This window comes from Geotrypetes seraphini, chromosome 5 (assembly GCF_902459505.1).
Source record: "Geotrypetes seraphini chromosome 5, aGeoSer1.1, whole genome shotgun sequence".
NCBI classification, from domain to species: Eukaryota; Metazoa; Chordata; class Amphibia; order Gymnophiona; family Dermophiidae; genus Geotrypetes; species Geotrypetes seraphini.
Genome location: NC_047088.1, coordinates 21,983,108 through 22,002,765, shown reverse-complemented (window position 1 = coordinate 22,002,765; position 19,658 = coordinate 21,983,108). Strand labels below are relative to the sequence as shown.

General features: G+C 41.0%; 1 protein-coding gene across 2 annotated transcripts in view; it reads right to left on the bottom strand.

Moving 5' to 3' along the window:
• Nucleotides 1-309: 309 nt before the first annotated feature.
• The window catches only part of SMARCA1 (SWI/SNF related, matrix associated, actin dependent regulator of chromatin, subfamily a, member 1), a 129,638-nt gene continuing 110,289 nt past the window's right edge, over nt 310-19,658 (bottom strand). Inside the window, exons 21-24 of one of the 2 annotated variants that reach the window (XM_033945566.1) lie at nt 17,587-17,705; nt 10,114-10,326; nt 5,296-5,406; nt 310-730 (exon numbers count right to left, since the gene is read on the bottom strand). In XM_033945566.1, coding sequence (XP_033801457.1) covers nt 659-730; nt 5,296-5,406; nt 10,114-10,326; nt 17,587-17,705 — 515 coding nt within the window. In that variant the 3' untranslated portion in view covers nt 310-658. Of the gene's footprint in view, nt 731-5,295; nt 5,407-10,113; nt 10,327-17,570; nt 17,706-19,658 lie in introns of those variants that run through there. The other variant, XR_004539555.1, reaches the window with a different exon arrangement.

Genomic DNA, 19,658 nt, shown 5'->3' with positions numbered 1-19,658 from the left:
CTGGAGTAAGTCTTAACAGAGATTTCGGCAGTTGGAACCCAAGCACAGTACCGGGTAAAGTTTTGGATTCTCGCCCAGAAATAACTAAGAAGAAGAAAAAAAATTTAAATTGAATCAGGTTGGGCAGACTGGATGGACCATTCGGGTCTTTATCTGCCGTCATCTACTATGTTACTATGTTACTATGTAAAACACACACACACACACCAAAATCTAAAAAATAAATGGCTAAAAAAACATTTAAAAATTACATTAGTTAATTCGCTATTTCCTCATCATCCTCCAATCTCACAAAGTGTGAAGCAAAAATAGTAGAGCAATAAGGTCTAGCTTTTATTTCAAAGCAGCAGCACAAATATAAAACTTATATAAAAGCTGATACTTCAGCACATGCTTCAAAAGACCTTGGACTGATCAAAATATGTTAAAACACAGGAGATTCACAAAATACAGCATGCTAAAACATTGGAATGCATAAAACATAAAAACTACATGTATTCCACATAAAGAAAGATATTGTAAAATGTACAAAATCTGCCAAAAACAATATTATTTTTACAGTGTACGAGGAATACATACGCACTGGCAATTAACATGTTTAAATGAATTACATAAGTATATGTAAGTTGTGTATCTGTCTTATGCAGCTACTCCAATTCTATGATTTTGATTTCTTCACATCTTTTTTTCCAGAGTTGTCTGGGACAGAATCCGATTTTCGTTTTTGTGACTAAAAATACAAAATACATATATTAATAAATATATATGTGTCTATATGAAAGAGAGAGACATACACAGATAACAGAAAGTGTTGAATGTACATTTGATGTGAAACAGAGAAAACAAGATGTGAAATCACCAATAAAACACAGTTACTTACCGTAACAGGTGTTATCTAGGGACAGCAGGCAGATATTCTCACTGATGGGTGACGACACTGACAGAGCCCTGGTACGGACACTTGAAAAGTGAATCGCAACTTTAAACCTAGAAAGTTTACGATTAGCCTGCACCGCGCATGCACGAGTGCCTTCTCGCCCAACGTAGGCACACGGTCCCTCAGTTAAGATAAGCCAGCTAAGAATTCAACCAGGGGAGGTGGGTGGGTTGTGAGAATATCTGCCTGCTGTCCCTCCTGTTATGTTAAGTAACTGTGCTTTATCCCAGGACAAGCAGGCAGCACATTCTTACTGATGGGTGACCTCCAAGCTAACTAGAAAGGGATGGAGGGAGAGTTGGCCGACAGTAATGTGAAGTGAAGGTATGAATTGAAGACCAGGTGGCAGCTTTGCAGATTTCCTTAATAGGAGTAGATCTGAGGAAAGCTACAGAAGCTGCCATAGCATGGACTTTGTGAGCAGTTACACGACTGAGTATAATGAAATACAAGCAGCCAACCAGTTGGATATTGTCCATTTGGTGACAGGATGACCCAACTTGTTAGGATCAAATGGGATGAAGAGTTGGGGAGATGTTCTATGAGGCTTTGTACGATAAATGTAGTAGGCCAAAGCACGTTTACAGTCCAAAGTGTGCAGCGCCATTTCTCCTGGATGAGAATGAGACTTAGGGAAAAAAGCTGGAAGAACAATGGACTGATTGAGATGAAAGTCCGTAACTACTTTTGGTAGAAACTTAGGATGCGTGCACAGAAACACTTTATCATGGTAAAAACTGTGAAAGGTGGATCAGCGACCAAAGCTTGTAGCTCACTGACCCTCCTGGCAGAAGTAAGGGAGATGAGAAAAACTACTTTCCATGTGAGAAATTTGAGATGAGCTGTTGCCATGGTTCAAATGGTGGTTTCATCAACCAGGAAATAACTATATTAAGGTCCCAGACAACAGGTGGACGCTTGAGAGGTGATTTAACATTGAAAAGCCCTTTCATTAATCTGGAGACCAATGGATGAGCAGTGAAAGGCTTTCCTTTGACTGGCATGTGAAAAGCTGTAATAGCGCTGAGATGGACTCTGATAGATATAGATTTAAGACCAGAATCAGAGAGATGAAGGAGATAACCAGCACCAGTTCCAATGACAAGGAAACGGGATCATGATGATGACGGAGACACCAAGAAGTAGCAGAGGAACTCTGGCTATGCTCTGAAGGAACACGTCAAAAAGGTTATGCAGGTTTCTGAGAAGCAGCTAGTTGTTTAGGGTTGTTGTCATTGTCGACGAGGCTGGCCTGAGGAGTAGGTTTGGCAGCATATCTGCATTGGTAAGAGGACGCAGGCTTAAAAGGCCGAGCAGGTGAAGGCTTCTTTTTGGGATTAACCAACACATCCCATCTGGTTTCATGAGCTGACAGTTTTGGGTGGCAGTGTCAGTGGAGGCTCAAAGAGCTCACCATCAAGGCATGGAGATTAACGTCAAGGTCTGAAACATATAACCATGCCAACAGTCTCATTGCCACTGACATAGCCGCTGCTCTAGATGAGAGTTCGAAAGTATCATAAATAGATCTCACCATGTACTTTCGAAGTTGCAGAGAGGTAGAGACCAGAGATTGAAATTTCTTGGCTTTACGCGAAGGCAGATATTGCAGGAAAAGAAAAAAAAGTATAATTGGATGCTCTGTTTGACAACATTGAGTTTTGGTACAAATGCCTACCAAACTTGTCCATTGTCCTACCCTCTCTATCAGGAGGAACGGACGCATACACATTTGCCCCAAAGGATTTCTTCAAAGTGGAGTCAACCCTGAGAGACTCATGGGGCAATTGAGGCTTATGAAAGCCGGGCAAGGGTACCACCTTACAAAGCGATTCCAAACGTTTAGGAGCCACTGGCACAGAGAGAGGAATCTGCAGGTTTTTATAGAAAGTTTCCTTCAGAATGGCATGAAGAGGAAGCTTTAACGGTTTTTTAGGAGGAAGATCATAATCAAGTGTGTCAAGTACTCCTTGCTGTATTTGGAATCGGCCTCCAACAAAACATCCAGATCACATGCCATCTGTTGCAAAAATCTGGAAAAAGAAAGTTTCTCTGAAGAAGAAGCTCTAGTAGGGGAACGTCTCGGTGATCCAGAAGCAGAAGAGTCCACATGGGTAGTAGATGGCATTTCAGGTTCAATATCTCCCAATAAATCTGAGTCGCTGAAAAGGTGTTGATGGCTTGACATCGAAGTCTCCAAATATTTGGATTTACTGGAGACTTTATCTGACCGTGCCAGAGCAGCTTCTCAAGATGTGGCTGAGGAGGATCGGTGCCGGAGTGGAATGTAATGTAATGTAATGTAATTTATTTCTTATATACTGCTACATCCGTTAGGTTCTAAGCGGTTTACAGAAAATATACATTAAGATTAGAAATAAGAAAGGTACTTGAAAAATTCCCTTACTGTCCCGAAGGCTCACAAGGAATGCTCGAGTCCTGAGTCGAGAATGGCCGCACCGGTGGAGTAGCATTAAGAGGAGTGGTTGGTATCGTGAGTAACTCAGACTGGACCGGCTCCTGGAGGGTCAGTGCTGTGCTTGTAAAAAGGGAGCCAGCACCAAGAGGGTAAAATGATCTCCTAACTCCTCTCGAAGCAGATTATCAATTTTCTGCTTAAGGGAAAGTGCCAGAACCGTTTGCTTCTTTTTGGCCGGTACGGATGGCTGGTCAACACGGTCCAGCGATGATGAGACTAAAGAGGAGGCACTCACTGATATCAGAACCGTGTGTTTATGGGACTCACGCGAGGTCAGCAGGACTTGACTCACTGCAGCTTCAAACTGCGTTCCGAAGGGGTAGTGGAAGGCTTCTTAGCCAGCTTACCCAGAGTGAGTTGTGACACAGGAGTCAACGCTGGTAGATCCACCCTCGGTGTCGTCTTGGTCGGTGCGGTCTTGGTCAGCGCGGACGGTGTGGGAGATGAACTGGGCTCCGTGTCCATTGCGGCGCCGAACAGTTTTTGTTGAAGCAACTGATTTTTTAGAGTGCGCTTCTGAAGGGACAAGCAGCAGGAGCAGGAGTCGGCACGGTGCTCGGGTCCCAGACACTGCAAGCACTAGCGGTGAGGGTCCATTTCAGAAATGGCCAAAGCATAGCAACCACACTTTTTGAAACCCGTTGGCAGGCGGGACATGGATGGGAAGACAGCCATTGACAAATCGAACTCTATGGCGAAAACAGTCCATAAGGCCCTGCTGAGCCAAAACCTGCGATGACAAACAAAAAAGAGACTTTTTTTAAAAAAAAGAAAGTAAAATATTAAAAACGAAAGAACTGTGACAAAAATGTCACAATCTGTGAGAGAGGGAAGGCAAGTGAGAGAAAAATTTCAACAAGTGTTGAAAAACGCATCTTTCTAGCTCCGCGGAAACTAGAAAACTGAGGGACTGCGCACCTACATTGGGCAGGAAGGCACTTACGCATGCGCGGTGCAGGCTAATCGTGAACTTTCTAAAGTTAAAGTTGCAATTCACTTTTCAAGTGTCCTTACCGGGGCTCTGTCGGTGACGTCACCCATCAGTGAGAATATGCTGCCTGCTTGTCCTGGGATAAAGAGTATTACAGGGTCTGCAGAAAAATGAGAACTGAGGTGGCCTCAGGCATTGGAGCAGCACAGTAATAGCTGCATATGCAAGGTCCAAGTCAAAACTTTCAAAGTTTCTAAGGAAAAGTAAACTTTCCTGTACAGGACTCTCTCAGACGACATCATCTAGTTATGAAGACTTACCATTCCTGCTTGTCCTCAAAAATATAAATAAATTAAATACTTCCTTCCTTTGAGCATTGTAATAACCATCCTAATTTTAAACTTATATCAAATTTTCTGCAATCAATGTAATAAAGGCTGTTCTTACAAACCTCATCTATCCTGTAATATTAATACTTATTATCATTCCTCAAGTCAAATTGCTATAAATTCTCAGGTCATATAAACTGAAGCACATTAATTTTACTATCAGTTAAATGACATTAGTTGAGCATTAGTGGTTAAATTATTTGTGCCCATTACACACTGAGGTCACTAGGAACAAAGTAATACATCTGACATAGACTGGCTTTAACACCAAGGTCTTCAGAAGTGATTAAGAGGCTTCATTGGCGGTCATTACTATTCAAGCCTCCATCAATGAGAAACACCAGCATGTACAGATACAGTCCAATAAAGTGAAAAAATATTTACATTTCTCAAACATTTCAGAAGTGCAAACATCTTATTATATCATAAAGTTGTCTTAATTGTTGCAAGTTACATTTATCTTCCTGTACATGTTGCTGTACAACTTTATAATTTATGAGGTGAGTAATAACAAACCCTACGCTATTAAACAAAATATGGTAAGCACAAGCAAGTTTACCGCTGGAGCTTTTGCCCCCCTTTTCTTCTTCTCTGCTCGTTCTTTCTCCTCAATCTCCAGGTTTTCTTTTTCTATCAAAGATATAAGAGTATTGCAGCGTCTCTGGAGTTCCTGAGAAAAGTAATAAAGAAATATCAGATTCTGTACAAAGGTCTGCATTATTGTGAAGTTAAAGGTTTCAGAAAGCCTAAAGCAAACATTATTCCTCACAAGCACCTTATCAAGTAATACACCTATGTAGGAGCTATTTGAACAATCTTACTGCATATACCATTGAGACATTAGCAGAAAACAATGTTTTACTATGACATTCAAGCATATAAATATAGAAAAGCACAATGCTATCACTTACAAGTAAAGAACTGTTCTTAAAAAAATTATATAACTATCAGTGAATAGAATTAGAAAGCATGTATGAGAATAGATAGATAGATAGACAGAATGGAATCTCAGTTATCCAGCACCGATGCGGATTGGTGGATGCTGGATAATTGTAGCTTCTGGTTGCTAGAGTTACTGTAAAAATAAGTCTGGTCTCCCTTTCAACCTCACTCTATCATGCCCCCACTTGTAGGTCCTGCATCTGTTCTTCCCTTTTCTCACACTTTCTCTTCCCCTTTCTCTCCCCCACTCCCTCCATTCCTGAAGCAATAGAGCTGGTCCTGACAACCCCCTCCCCTCTCTCCATTCTCGAAGCAGCAGAGTATCCTGACAACCCCCCCCCCCACCCACCCACTCCCTCCCTCCCTCACCCGAAGCTGTAGCAGCAGCCAGCGAGCAGAAGCAGCACCAGTAAACAGACTTCTGGTCAGTCCCGGCAGGGTCTTTGGCGCTTCCTCTGCTCGCTGGCTGTCGCTACAGCTTTGGGTGGGTGAAGAAAGGGGGGGGGTTGTCAAGACTGGCTCTACTGCTTCGGGAATGGAAGAAGGGAGGGTTGGTTGTCAGGACTGGCTCTGCTGCTTTGGGAATGGAAGAAGGGAGGGTTGACAGGACTAACTTTACTGCTTCTGGAACGGAGTGGGTTGTCAGGACTGGCTCTGCTGCTTTGGGAACAGAGGGAGGGAGAGAGAGGGTTGTCAGGACCAGCTATCTGCTGGTTCGGGAGCTGGAGGAAGGGAGATCTGTGGTCGCCGTGATACTTCGAGAGCTGGAGGGAGGTTGTTGGGTCAGGGGCAGCACTTTGGACATTGTCTGAGGAGAGCGGGCAACAATTTTTTTTTCATTGATAGATAGATAGATAAATAACTGTGAGGGAATCTATGGGACTGTTGGATGATCAAGGAGTACACGGGGTGCTGAGGGAGGACAAGGCCATAGCTGAGAGACTGAATGAATTCTTTGCTTAAGTCTTTACGGAAGAAGATATAAGAGATCTACCTGAACCAGAAATGGTTTTCAAGGGTGATGATGTGAAGGAACTGAAAGAAATCTCGATGAATCTGGAAGATGTACTAAGCCAAATTAACAAGTTAAAAAGTGATAAATCACCTGGACCGGATGATATACATCACAGGGTACTGAAAGAATTCAAACATGAAATTGTTGACTTGCTGTTAGTGATCTGTAACCTGTCGCTAAAACTGTATTACCTGAAGATTGGAGGGTGGCCAGTGTTAGGTAAAAAGGATTCCAGAGGGAGATCCATTACAGACGTAAGACTGACTCCAGTGCTGGGCAAAATAGCGGAAACAATTATAAAAAATAAAATTGTGGAATATGTACATAAACATTGGGTTCAGCTAAGGGAGATCTTACCTCACCGATTGCTTGACTTCTTTGAAGATGTGAGTAAACACATGGATAAAGGTCATATCTACTGTATCTAGATTTTCAGAAAGCTTTTGACATATTTCCTCATGAGAGGCTCCTGAGAAAATTAAAGAGTCATAGGATAGGTGGCAAAGTTCAACTGTGGATTAGGAACTGGTTATTGGATAGAAAACAGAGGGTAGGGTTAAATAGTCATTTTTCTCAATGGAGGACAGTAAACAGTGGAGTGCCGCAGGGGTCTGTACTGGGACTGGTGCTATTTAACCTATTTATAAATGATCTGGAAATTGGAACGGTGAGGGAGGTGATTAAATTTGCAGATGGCACTAAACTGTTCAAAGTTGTTAAAAAACATGCGGACTGTGAAAAACTGCAGGAAGACCTTAGGAAATTGGAAGACTGGGCATCCAAGTAGCAGATGAAATTTAATATGGACAAATGCAAAGTGATGCACACTGGTAAGAATAACCCAAATCATAGTTACCAGATGCTAGGATCCACATTGAGGGGATCAGTACCCTAGAAAAAGATCTGGGTGTCATTGTAGACAATAGGATGAAACCTTCCGCCTAGTGTGGTGGCAGCCAAAAAAACAAATATGCTAGGAATTATTTAAAAAGGGTCAACAAAACTTAAAGGGCTCCTTTTATCAAGCCGTGCTAGTGGTTTAATGTGCGTAATACTGCGCGCTAAACCGCCGGTCGCGTTAGCCGCTAGCACCTCTCTTGAGCAGGCGGTAGTTTTTAGGTCAGCGCGGGGGTTAACGTGTGATGAAATGTTGCGCGCGATAATCACGCTAGTGAGGCTTGATAAAAGGAGCCCAAATGTTATAATGTCTCTGCATCGCTAATGGTGCAATTGCACCTTGAGTACTGTGTTCAATTCTGGTCACCTTATCTCAAAAAAGAAATAGCGGAATTAGAAAAGGTTCAAAGAAGAGCAATAAGATGATAAAGGGGATGAACTCCTCCCATATGTGGAAAGACTAAAGAGGATAGGGCTCTTCAGCTTGGAAAAGAGACGGCTGAGGGGAGATATGATTGAAGTCTACAAAATCCTGAGTGGAGTAGAATGGGTACAAGTGGATCGATTTTTTATTCCGTCAAAAATTACAAAGACTAGGGGACACTATGAAGTTACAGGGAAATATTTTTAAAACCAATAGGAGGAAATATTTTTTCATTCAGAGAATAGTTAAGCTCTAGAACATATTGTCAGAGGTTGTGGTAAGAGCAGTTAATGTAGCTGGTTTTAAGAATGATTTAAGTCCATAGTCTGTTATTGAGATAGACATGGGGGAAGCTACTGCTTGCCATGGATCGGTAGTATGGAATGTTGCTACTTTATGGGTTTTTGCCAGATACTAGTGGCTTGGCTTGGCTTGGCCACCATGAAGATGAGCTACTGGGCTAGATGGACAATTGGGTCTGACCCAGTAAGGCTGTTCTTATGATAGACAAACAGATAGATATGCACATTGAAAAGCATTTTCAACTGGACATCTAAGTCCAACTTTGGACATTTCCTCCAAGACGTTCAAATATTAGGTGGAAGAAATGGCCATTTTTGAACCTGCAAGACATCTAACCTATTTTTGTTTTTTTAAAAAAAATGGCCCAGCTAATATAGTAACATATAGTAAAGGACAGCAGACATAGATCTGAATGGTCTATTTAGACAACTCTATAATTACATTTACTACAATTTCTTGATTAAATTAAAGTCTCTTTATTCTTTGTTATTTCTGGGTCATATACCTTAGAAGTCTACCCAGTACTGTCCGTAGGTTTCAACTACTGGAGTTGCCTTCCAAGGTCATTCCAGCCTATCCAAACCATTTCATCATTTGTGGGATTCAGAAAGTGAAAGTCTACCCGGCACCATCCTCATGTACCAAATTGCTGGGGCTCCCATTGAAGCTCTCCCAAGCCCATCCTAAACCTAATTGCCATTTAAGGGACACAATTCATGCAAGTCTGTCTGGTACCAGCCTTAGTCCCAGATTCACTAAAGATAGCGACTCATCGCTATTGGCCGTTTCTCTGGCCGATTTTCAAACAGCAATTGATTCACTATCAAGTTTGCATGTTTCACGTTTCAATTTTATTAAAAATTTGATAGACTGCTTTAATATTGTCAAAGCGGTATACATAACATTAAAAATAAAGTTTAAAACTATTAACATATCATTAACATGTCATTAATATCTAGGGTAATTACAAGACAAATCGAGACATAGGGAGAGGAGGGTGGAACTACAATTATTTATAGGAGAGAGGAGAAAGGGGAATACAAAGGGGACGGGAGGCTATGCTCTTCCTTAGTTATCTTTAAGTTGCGGGAAGTTATTGAATTGATCGGGCAGGAGGTCACAAGTTATATGTGAAGGTGCAAATCATTTACATGCAAACCCACCAACTCAATCGCTCAGTGAGTGATTGAGACATATGCAGAGCCCTGACAGTAGTGACAGGAGAAGCAGCCTCCTGTCACTGCTCTCAGTGCTTCTGCCAGGTTTTTTTTTTCACGGCACAGATATTTTGCATGTATTACACACACAAAATATCTGCAAAATAAAAAAAAGAAAAGCCCTCCCCAAGATCCAAAGCAAAGCCCCCTTCCCTGAACCACTCCCTCCTGCCATGAAGGCCCTCCCCCTCCACCCCAAAGAAAAAGGCAAGAGGAACACAGAAGAAGAGGAATTAGAGACACCAGCATGTGTGCGGTATGGGCACTGCCTACAGATTTAAAGTGACAGTGCACTTGGTAGTATCCATATCGTGTTCCACAGATGACATCACCCACATGGGAGAATATTATGTTTGCTTGTCCTTGGAGGATAAGCCTATTCCAAATTTTCTATTTTGATGTCTAAGTTGAAACAACCTAACAAAGAGCTTCACAGTAGACAAGGAGCTCTTGGATCACTAAATCTGTTCCATTGTTTCTTACGACTATCCTCATTTTCTGTCCTAAGCACATTTGAATCCTGCTTCTACTATGGAAAAAAAAATTATATACCTTACATCCGTGAAAGCTGATACTTACCATTGCAGTCCTTGACTTGATAAACCAATCAAATCTAAACTGAGGAGCATTGCGCACACACTGTCTTAGTTCTTCGTACACATTTTCTTTATCAAAGCCCATCTTATGTAACATGCAGATTAAGAAGCGATCTTCCTCCTCTGTATAGTTTTTGCCTTTGTTTGTTCCATACTGAATACGTAGCTGGTGGAATGGGGCCTTGTACCTTGCAATCTAAATGGAACACAAGAAGACATACATTATTGTTTTCTGTCTGGCTTGTCCACATTTTCCCCCAGATCTTAAGAGGAGACAGGAATGTCCTATGAATGCAACTTACTCTTGTACTGGCAGAATGGGTTTCTGGCACCTGACATTAGGTATGAGAGTTGAATAAAAAGTAATACCTCCACCTCCATAACATTTGTTTAATGAATAAAAAATTAAAATAATGCTTGAAACTTGAGAACATAAGAGTTGCCATACTGGGACAGATCAAAGGTCCATCAAGCCCAATATCCTGTTTCCAATAGTGGCCAATCCAGGTCACAAGGTCAGGAGAAATACAGATTTTATGCTGCTCCAGGAATAAGCAGTGGAATTTCCCAAGCCATCTTAATAATACACTTTTAGTAAATGTATTTACTTTTCTACATAGTTGCCACCATTTGTCGCACATTCTGAAATGACAGACAAGTTTTTGAAAGTTGTCATGAAACAACTGCATATTTTGTCTTGTCAACCAGTTGCTCACAATCCTTTCCACCTCTTCATTTGAATCAAAGGTATTCCTTCAATTTTGGAAAAATCGCATGGCGCTAAGTCTGGGCTGTATGGTATATGGGGTAAAACTGAGATCGCCCCTAGATCGCTCAATTGTTAGAAATAAATCTTGCTGGACTCTCCCGGGCCCATTAGATCCGGGAAGCACTGGAGAAGTTGAAAACTGAGACTTCATTAGTGATACGTCGAGCTGATAAAGGGGGTGCAGTGGTGGTATGGGGGCGAGAACAATACCTAGCAGAGGCACATTTGCAGCTCCAGCAGGCCAATAATTATGTTCCTTTAGATAGGGACCCTTCTGATGATATCTTTGGTATGCTTGTTGGAATTGTGAATGTTGGTAGGAAGGCTGGCTTCCTTACTAAAGCTGAATATAATTTTCTCACGTTTAGATATTTTAAGGTGTCAGCCTTCTGCTTACTTCCAAAGATACATAAAAATTTGCAGGTTCCCCCGGGGAGGCCTATAGTCTCTGGAAGGGATTCTGTATTAGAGCGTGTGTGTAAGTATATGGACATTCATCTTCAGCCTTGTCTCTCTTTAGTAAAATCTTTATTAAAGGACACTACACACTTTTGAACTTTCTGGAGAGTTGGAAATCTGTGACATCTGAGGTGCCGTTTTTTGTTACACTAGATGTGGCGTCCCTATATATCTCTATTCCCCAGGACGAGGCTTTGGAGATACTATCAGATTTTTTGAATCAAATGCCTCATCCGTGGTTGGTGCCCCCGGAGTTTTTGCTAGAATTGACTGCTCTGGCTATGAAAATGAACTATTTTTTGTTTGAGGGTCAATTCTATATGCAGCTGTCAGGAGTTGCTATGGGTGCAACTTTTGCCCCGACTATAGCTAATCTGTTTATGGGAGCGTTTGAGAAGAAGTTTGTTTACTCTTCTGGATTTTTTCCTTTGATGGTGGGATGGCTCCGCTTTATAGACTATATATTTTGTCTATGGAGAGGATCTTTGGAAGAGCTGTTGGCATTTAATGCTTACATTAATGGGTGCCATCCCTCCTTGAGATTTGAAATGAAGTTTCATCAAACTAAGATTGCTTTTTTGGATGTTTTGGTGGAATTAGTGGATGGAACTTTGTGTACTACGGTGTACACTAAAGATACCGATCGTAACTCCCTGCTGCAGTTCAGTAGTATGCATCCTCATGCTATGAAAACCAGCATTCCTTTTGCCCAGTTTCTGAGGTATAGGTGCATCTGTAAGACTACAGCTGAGTTCCATCATCAATCTGTGACCCTACAGGATAAATTTATTGATGGGGGTATCCGGTTTCTGTGGTAGCCCAGGCTAGGAACAGGGCTTTGTGTAATCATAGGGAGGTTTTATTACAGTATCGGGATGAGGTTCCCACTCAGGATCTGGTTCCTTTCGTCTCTACTTACAACCAGTTGTCTAGATGTTCACAGAGGGTGATCCACCAACATCTTAACATTTTAAAGATGCATCCTTGTTTTCAACAGCTCAATATTTTGTTCTCTTATGTGCGTAATCAAAATTTGGGCGATGTTTTAAGCCCCAATGTTTTGAGAGTTCCATCTGACACATATGCAGCCAAAACACTGGGACATCGGATGTGTGGTCATTGTTCTATCTATTCTCTAATGATCGAATCTGATGTGTTTCAACATCCTAAGACTGGTTTTGTCTATAAGCTGAGGTGTTCCACTTCATGCTCCACTGAGGGGGTGATTTGTGTGATTCTTTGCCCCTGCTTGAAAATTTATGTCGGGCATACTTACCGTCAGTTCAAGAAAAGACTTATTGAACATAGATCATGTTTGAATACCCGGCGTTTGGAGGAACCGCTGGTGATGCATTGTTTAGAAGCACATCAAGATTTTGGAGCCCTGCGATGTATTGCACTCCCGGTTCGACAGGGGGATTGGAGACGGCTCCTGTGGCAAAAGGAGCAAAGATGGATTTATCAGCTATAATCAGTCCATCTTGAGGGTTTAAATGCCCGAATAGAATGGTCCGCCTTCTTTTGAGTTTGAGTGTTTTTTGATTGGTGGCTGCATGTGGAGAGCCTGGGTGAAGAGTCTCTCTGTGCCAATTTTGATCGATGAAGTGGTGAGGATGTTTGAGGAGTATGGTGAGTCTGGAATATCTGGATGTGAAGCAATGATATGAACACCCCTGACGCAGCGATTTGATGCGAAACGGAGGGTTCCCCGTTGGGTGTAAGGACTGCCTGGCCTGGATTTGGATGCCATTAGCAGCTAAGTTATTTTTTCTTGCTTTTGCTGTGGATGTTATGAGCTAGACTATACTGCCTTTTGTTACATTCACCCACTGACTTTCATCTGTATTAGGCTTGCTGTTTGATACCACCTGGCAGGCTACTTTAGTTGCCTTGTTTTCTTGGACTATTTTTCAGCATTTATACATAAACAGCTTTTGAAGGAGTGGAGTTTTTTTGGCCAGGTGAAGCTGAACTGAGGCCTTTTTCTCCACTTCTTTTCTTTTTCCTTTTTCCCTTTCTCTTTGGGGAGTGTGAATGTTGTGGGTTGTAAGTAAGGCCTTGTAGTGTTGCTGGGTGTGTGTATCGTTTGTCCGTGTGGGGCTTGTTTTTGAGTGAATAAGGGATATATTCGGGCCCTAATCCTTGAGTATTTATTTCTAGTAAAACTGAGAAACCCATATTCACAATTTCCTCTGTCATGTTTTGTGCTGAGTGAGGCCTAGTATTGTTGTTGACAAAAATTTCCTACTCATACTTCCAAACTCTTCTAAATCCTTCTGAGTGATCCTCCAATTGACAACCTTTCTTGTGTAAAACTTGTCTGTTGCTGTTACAGGTTGTCCACTTCATTTTTAATCACAGAAATCAGCCCTTCCCAGTCCATAATTTTTGGCCCAGCAACACACAGTACTCACATTAACACAAACATTACTATAAACAATCTGCATGCAGTGGCGAATTTCATCCAGAGGGACTCCAACAGTCAAAAATTCTATCATGGCATATTGCTTTGCATGCTTACATTTCATAAGCAAAATAGTTTTTTCACACAGACACTTCTTGTCAACTGAAGTGAAGGAAGAGGTTTCAAAGAGCAAGTGTACATGTTAAGCACTGCCATCTGTTGATGAATTATGGAGGTAGAGACATTACTTTTCAATCCCTCATAGTTTCTTAATGTTATTGATTTAACTGAAAAAAATTAAAGAACTGTTTGATCATTTTCAAATTAAACATGCTTTGAGTTTAGAGCTGCACTAGGACACAGAATCAATCATATACAACTAATTATGCTAAAATACTCAAGATTACAGAAGCTATATAACATTACTGTAGACCAGTGGTTCTCAACCCTGTCCTGGGGGACCCTCAGCCAGTCGGCTTTTCAAGATATCCTTAATGAATATGCATGAGAGAGATTTGTATACCTGTCACTTCCATTATATACAAATCTCTGTCATGCATATTCATTAGGGATATCTTGAAAAGCCGACTGGCTGGGGGTCTCCCAGGACAGGGTTGAGAACCACTGCTGTAGACAGATAAAGAAACATTTTCTAAAATTCAACAAATATATTTTCTTGTTAAATCTGAAGTATTGTGATCTGCGAGACAAGCAGTGTACATTCATATGATCAGTAACATAAGGCAAAACAGTCACATGTTATCAATCTCAAAAGTAGACGTCAGATCCAGAATTGGCCTCCAGTCTTCTGAGTCTCTCTTGGGCCTTAGCCCAATTTTTCACCTGGAACAGCTTCCATTGCTGCCAGATCTAATAGTCTCTTTACTATCACTCGAACTCTGAACGCTTTTTTTCTTTAATATTTCTAGGCTGAAGACCATCTAGTCTGCCTAACAGTCACACGCATTATATACTCAGCCTGCGTTCAAGCTCTCTGCAGACAAAACATGGAGGATAAAAACTAGTGGAAAGTTTGTAAAACTTACACCCCAAAATTATTCCACATAAAAAAATTGGACAATTATCCTAATTACAAATCCATTATCTACCTGTACTGAAAATAAATTGAAAATAAGGAAGAAAAGTCTCAAGGCATAGTCTGGAACCACTATATTCACAGACCTTAATATGCCTCCTCATAGGCAGAAAAACTTCAAGAACCCTCTGGAGAAGGAGTTGAAAACCTGGAGTGGACTCCTTTCTTCATGGCTACTTCTACTTTCAATTTATTTTCAATACAGGTAGATGATGGATAAGTAATTAGGATAATTGCCCAGTTTTTTATATGTAGAATAATTTTGAGGTGTAATAAATACAGAAGACCCCTATTTAAAAAGAGAATGAGAAAAATAAGAACAAATGACAGAGGGGTATAACCTGCAGCGAGAGATGGGCACAATCCTTCAAAAAGGTATAGAGAAAGTAACCTGCCTGTTCTGCACAATGGACCATGCTAGCTTTTATTTGCCATTTATTACTATGTTACTATGGATGCAATCCCTTCTCTCTTTCTAACAGTGGAATGGGCTTAACTGCATTGCCCTGTAAGAGGGTTCCCTTGGCAAGCAATTCCAGATGTTGAGAACTTAACTTTGATACTCTGAGTGGGCAATTTAGAGGCATGCTTTCTAATTGCTGACAGTAACCTTCCTATTGGTCTGAGATTATAAAAGGATATACTACTGAAAAAATTTCAGCCTCCCTCCCACTGGAAGATCATCTGGAGTGGCTGCAGGGACTGATGTTATGCTCTGAACTCTTTCCCTGAATTTGACTGTGGAGCTAATTGGGGTTTCTGGGCCCTCAGCTTTCTTGTTTTAAAGCTTTTTACAGTACTTTTTCAGCCTTCATGAGATGTAACAGATTAATACTAATATTACAAATATTTTTTCTACACAGTAAGCCACTATGTCATTTTAGTTTTATACTCCATTGTATCGACTTTTCTAGAATAGTTTCTACTCTTTATTCTCTAAAGCAATTCTTTTCAAGAAAATCATGCTTTCTTTGATTACAAAATTCTTTTCCCTTTTCATTCGTATCTACTCAGGGATAGGATTGGTTTCAATTGTTCATTGAGTTGGCTAATCCATGTAGGTGCAATAGTCAGTAGTCCTCTCTTATTTGTTTTTTGAATCTTTTTGGCATCTCCATCGCCTAAATTTAGATTCAACTGACTCTAGGGTGTCGTTTATTATTTTCCAATCTTCCTGCATATAGGTTTTCTCAGAATCTTCCATTTACCTCTAGTAAGGCAAGGAGCTCCTCTATTCATTTTTTCCACTAGGTTCCTTCCTTTGCCTCGTATTGGACATTAGGTCTAGTTATTAGCTTGGGCACAGAACTGATGACCTCGTGAGCTGGCGTCAGGTGGGAAAGCACTTGCTCATGCGGGCAATCTAAAAGCTTGCTAAAGCTTAAAGTGATACTACACTTTTTACTGTCCGTACAGGGGCTCCATGGATGACGTCACCCACATGTGAGAATATGCTGCCTGCTTGTCTAAGGATAATGAAAGAAATCTTGGTAAATCTGGAAGATGTTCTAAGACAGATTGACAAGTTGAAAAAAGTGATAAATCATCTGGACTGGATGGTATACATCCCAGGGTACTAAAAGAACTCAAACATGAAACTGCTGGTCTGCTGTTAATGTCGCTAAAATCATCTATAGTACCTGAAGATTGGAGGGTGATCAATGTTATGTCGATTTTCAAAAAGGGTTCCAGGGGAGATCTGGAAAATTACAGACTGGTAAGCCTGACTTCAGTGCTGGGTAAAATAGTGGAAACAATTATAAAAAAATAAAATTGTGGAACACATAGACAAACATGACTTAATGGGACAGAGTCAGCATGGGTTCAGGCAAGGAAGATCTTGTCTCACCAATTTGCTTGACAGGTGAGCCAGCTGATATAGTGTAACTAGGAGCTCCTTTTACTAAGGTGCGCTTGCGGTTTTAGCTACAATGCCAATGCCTCCATAGAGCTTGCGTTAGTATTTTTTGTTTAGCGTGTGGTTAGCACGCGCTAATCACGCTAGCGCACCTCAGTAAAAGGAGCCCTAGATTTTCAGAAAGCTTTTGACAAAGTTCCTCATGAGAAGCTCCTGAGAAACTTAAAAAGTCTTGGGATAGGAGAAACTGTTCAGTTGTGGATTAGGAATTGGTTATTGGATAGAAAACAGAGGGTAGGGTTAAATGGCCATTTTTCTCAAGGGAGGACGATGAATAGTGCCGAAGGGATCTGTACTGACAGACTGTGCTATTTAACCTATTTATAAATGATCTAGAAATTGGTGATTAAATTTGCAGATGACAGTGAACCAAACTACCTTTTGAAATGAATCATGCCTAATGCCACTTCTGACGTTAACCACGCCTAGAGTGGCATTAGGTGCCCGTAGGTGTCGCTGGAGGTATGATTCTGGTGCCGTTTTTTAAAGCACCAGTAGGCACCGTGTAATTTCTCTTAAGTTTACTTTTAAACTGCGTTTTGGACATAACTTAGGAGCCAGTAGGGCACCAAGATGCGCCTAAGTTACATCACCGTTTATAGATTATGGGCCAGAGTGCTTTTGCTGTTTGTAGAATTTCACAATTTTTACTGCAGTGGAAAAAAAGAATGCAAAAGAAAAGCAGTGTACATGATGTAAGGCTAAAGCAGTAAGATCCACAAACTGTACTGGCATGAAAAGTACCAAAAGTGTTATTAGAAGCAAGTCAAAAAAATTTGTTGAAGGAAAGGTACTTTGCAAAATTGTTACTTTGGCATCCAGAGCTTTTTTGATGCTGATCCTCCTTTGAATTCTTGCTTCTCCTCTCTCAATCTGAGCCATGATTTTCTCAATGTCCTGAAGTTCATTGCAACGTTCCCAGAAAACAGCTGCAAAATAGAGATGTATCTTTATTTAACAATAAAGCAATAAACAAACCACACAATATACATCATACAAGTTGGATACTGCCTGAACTCCGTCTCTGATATACTCAGAAGTGACTGAAGCTCATTTAATGCGAGAAGGAACAGTGCCTGTTAGCACATCTAGATGTGAAAAGGGCCTTATTCACAGGGAACCCAAAGCCATTCTGGTTTTTAGGATATCTACAATGAATATGCATGAGATAAATTTGCATGTTTTATTATCCTTGAATTTTTTTACATTTTTACTTTACATTTAATTAGTTGCTTTCTTCATAATCAAGCTTAGACAAGTTACATATTCAGCTATAACCAATAGGTCCCTACCCAAAGAGATTACCATGTAAGCTGTACCAAATCAATGGAGGGGAACTGTCTAGAACAGTGTTCTTCAACCTTTTGACACCTAGACCGGCGGAAATAAAATAATTATTTTGTGGACTGGCAGTTGAAGAACACTGGGCTAAGTCGTGGGCCAGACCCCGCCCATCTCCACCCAATCTCTGCCCCAGACCCCGCCCCCATGATAGTACTAATTGTAACACAATTTTTTTCCATTCATTTTTCATATATACACACACACAATATAATCATATTAACAACACATAATGGTTAACCACAAAATTAAACTACACAAAGCACACTGTATGCTTCTCAATATTCATTCCTACCAGAATACAGATAACCCCATGCAAATAAAGGACCAAAAACTAAAAGTACTAATATATATAAACAAGCCCTAAGATGCAAGACTCTGCATACAGTTCAACCTAAGAGGAAAGGAAACAAATGCATTTCTTCCTGAACAGACAGCAGATATAAATCAATCACTAAGTTAAAAAATAAATAATTCCCCTACCATTGTTGTCTTCCTCCCTCCATGATGTGCCTTGCCTTCTGGCCTGCCCCCCCGGTGTTATCTTCGGGCCGGTTCCCTCTTCCTCAGTGCTGCAGTTCACAAAGCCGTGGGCAGCGGCTCCTCGCGCGTCCCGCACCTCATCTGGAAGCCTTCCCTCTGACGTTGCAACATCAGAGATAAGGCTTCCAGTTCAGGCGCAGGACACATGTAGGAGCCACTACCCACAGCTTTGTGCACTGCAGCACTGAGGAAGAAGGAGCCGACCTGAAGACAACGCCGCATCGATCACACCGTGAACCAGCGGCTGAAGAGCACTGAATGGGGCCCGATGCACATGCCGGCCCTGTGGACCGGCAGGAAATTTCTGCAGACCGGCACCAGTCCACGGACCAGCAGTTGAAGAACCCTGGTCTAGAAGAGGAGTACCCTAACAATTAGTGCAATAGGCTGAAGACCAGGGGGGAGGGGGCTGGGTTTGATTCCCTCTGCAGTTCCTTGTGACTCTGAGCAAGTCACCTAATTCTCCATTGCCCCAGATACAAAAAACTTAGATTGTGAAATCACTAGGGACAGAGAAAATAACAGAAAGGCAGTATATCAAATTCCATTACCCTTTAGCTTTGTTCAATGACCCTGACTTTCCTAGTTCTCAGTCTGTTGCCATAACTACTTGACTTCTCCTTCACTCCACTTTGCTTTACATGGCCCTCGGTGCACCCATTACTCATAATTTATCCACTTGAAAACAAGGTAACAGAACCTAAAATCTGCACAGATGGGTTACTTAAGATCAAACTGTAATTTTAGAAAAAAAAAATGCACCTTAATTTAAAACATTTATCTTAAAATGTTAATAAAGATGATTGAAATTAAAAACCCCCAACATTTTTATTTGCACCATTCACTCAATTGGAGTGTATAGGGAAGAGTATAAAAAAATAGATATCCAGTAAAAAAAATAACAATATTCTAATAAAATAACCAAAATAAGCAATTAAAACCTCATAGCAAAAAAAATAAATAAATAAAATAAAAACATGATTGAAAAGCAGCCTCTG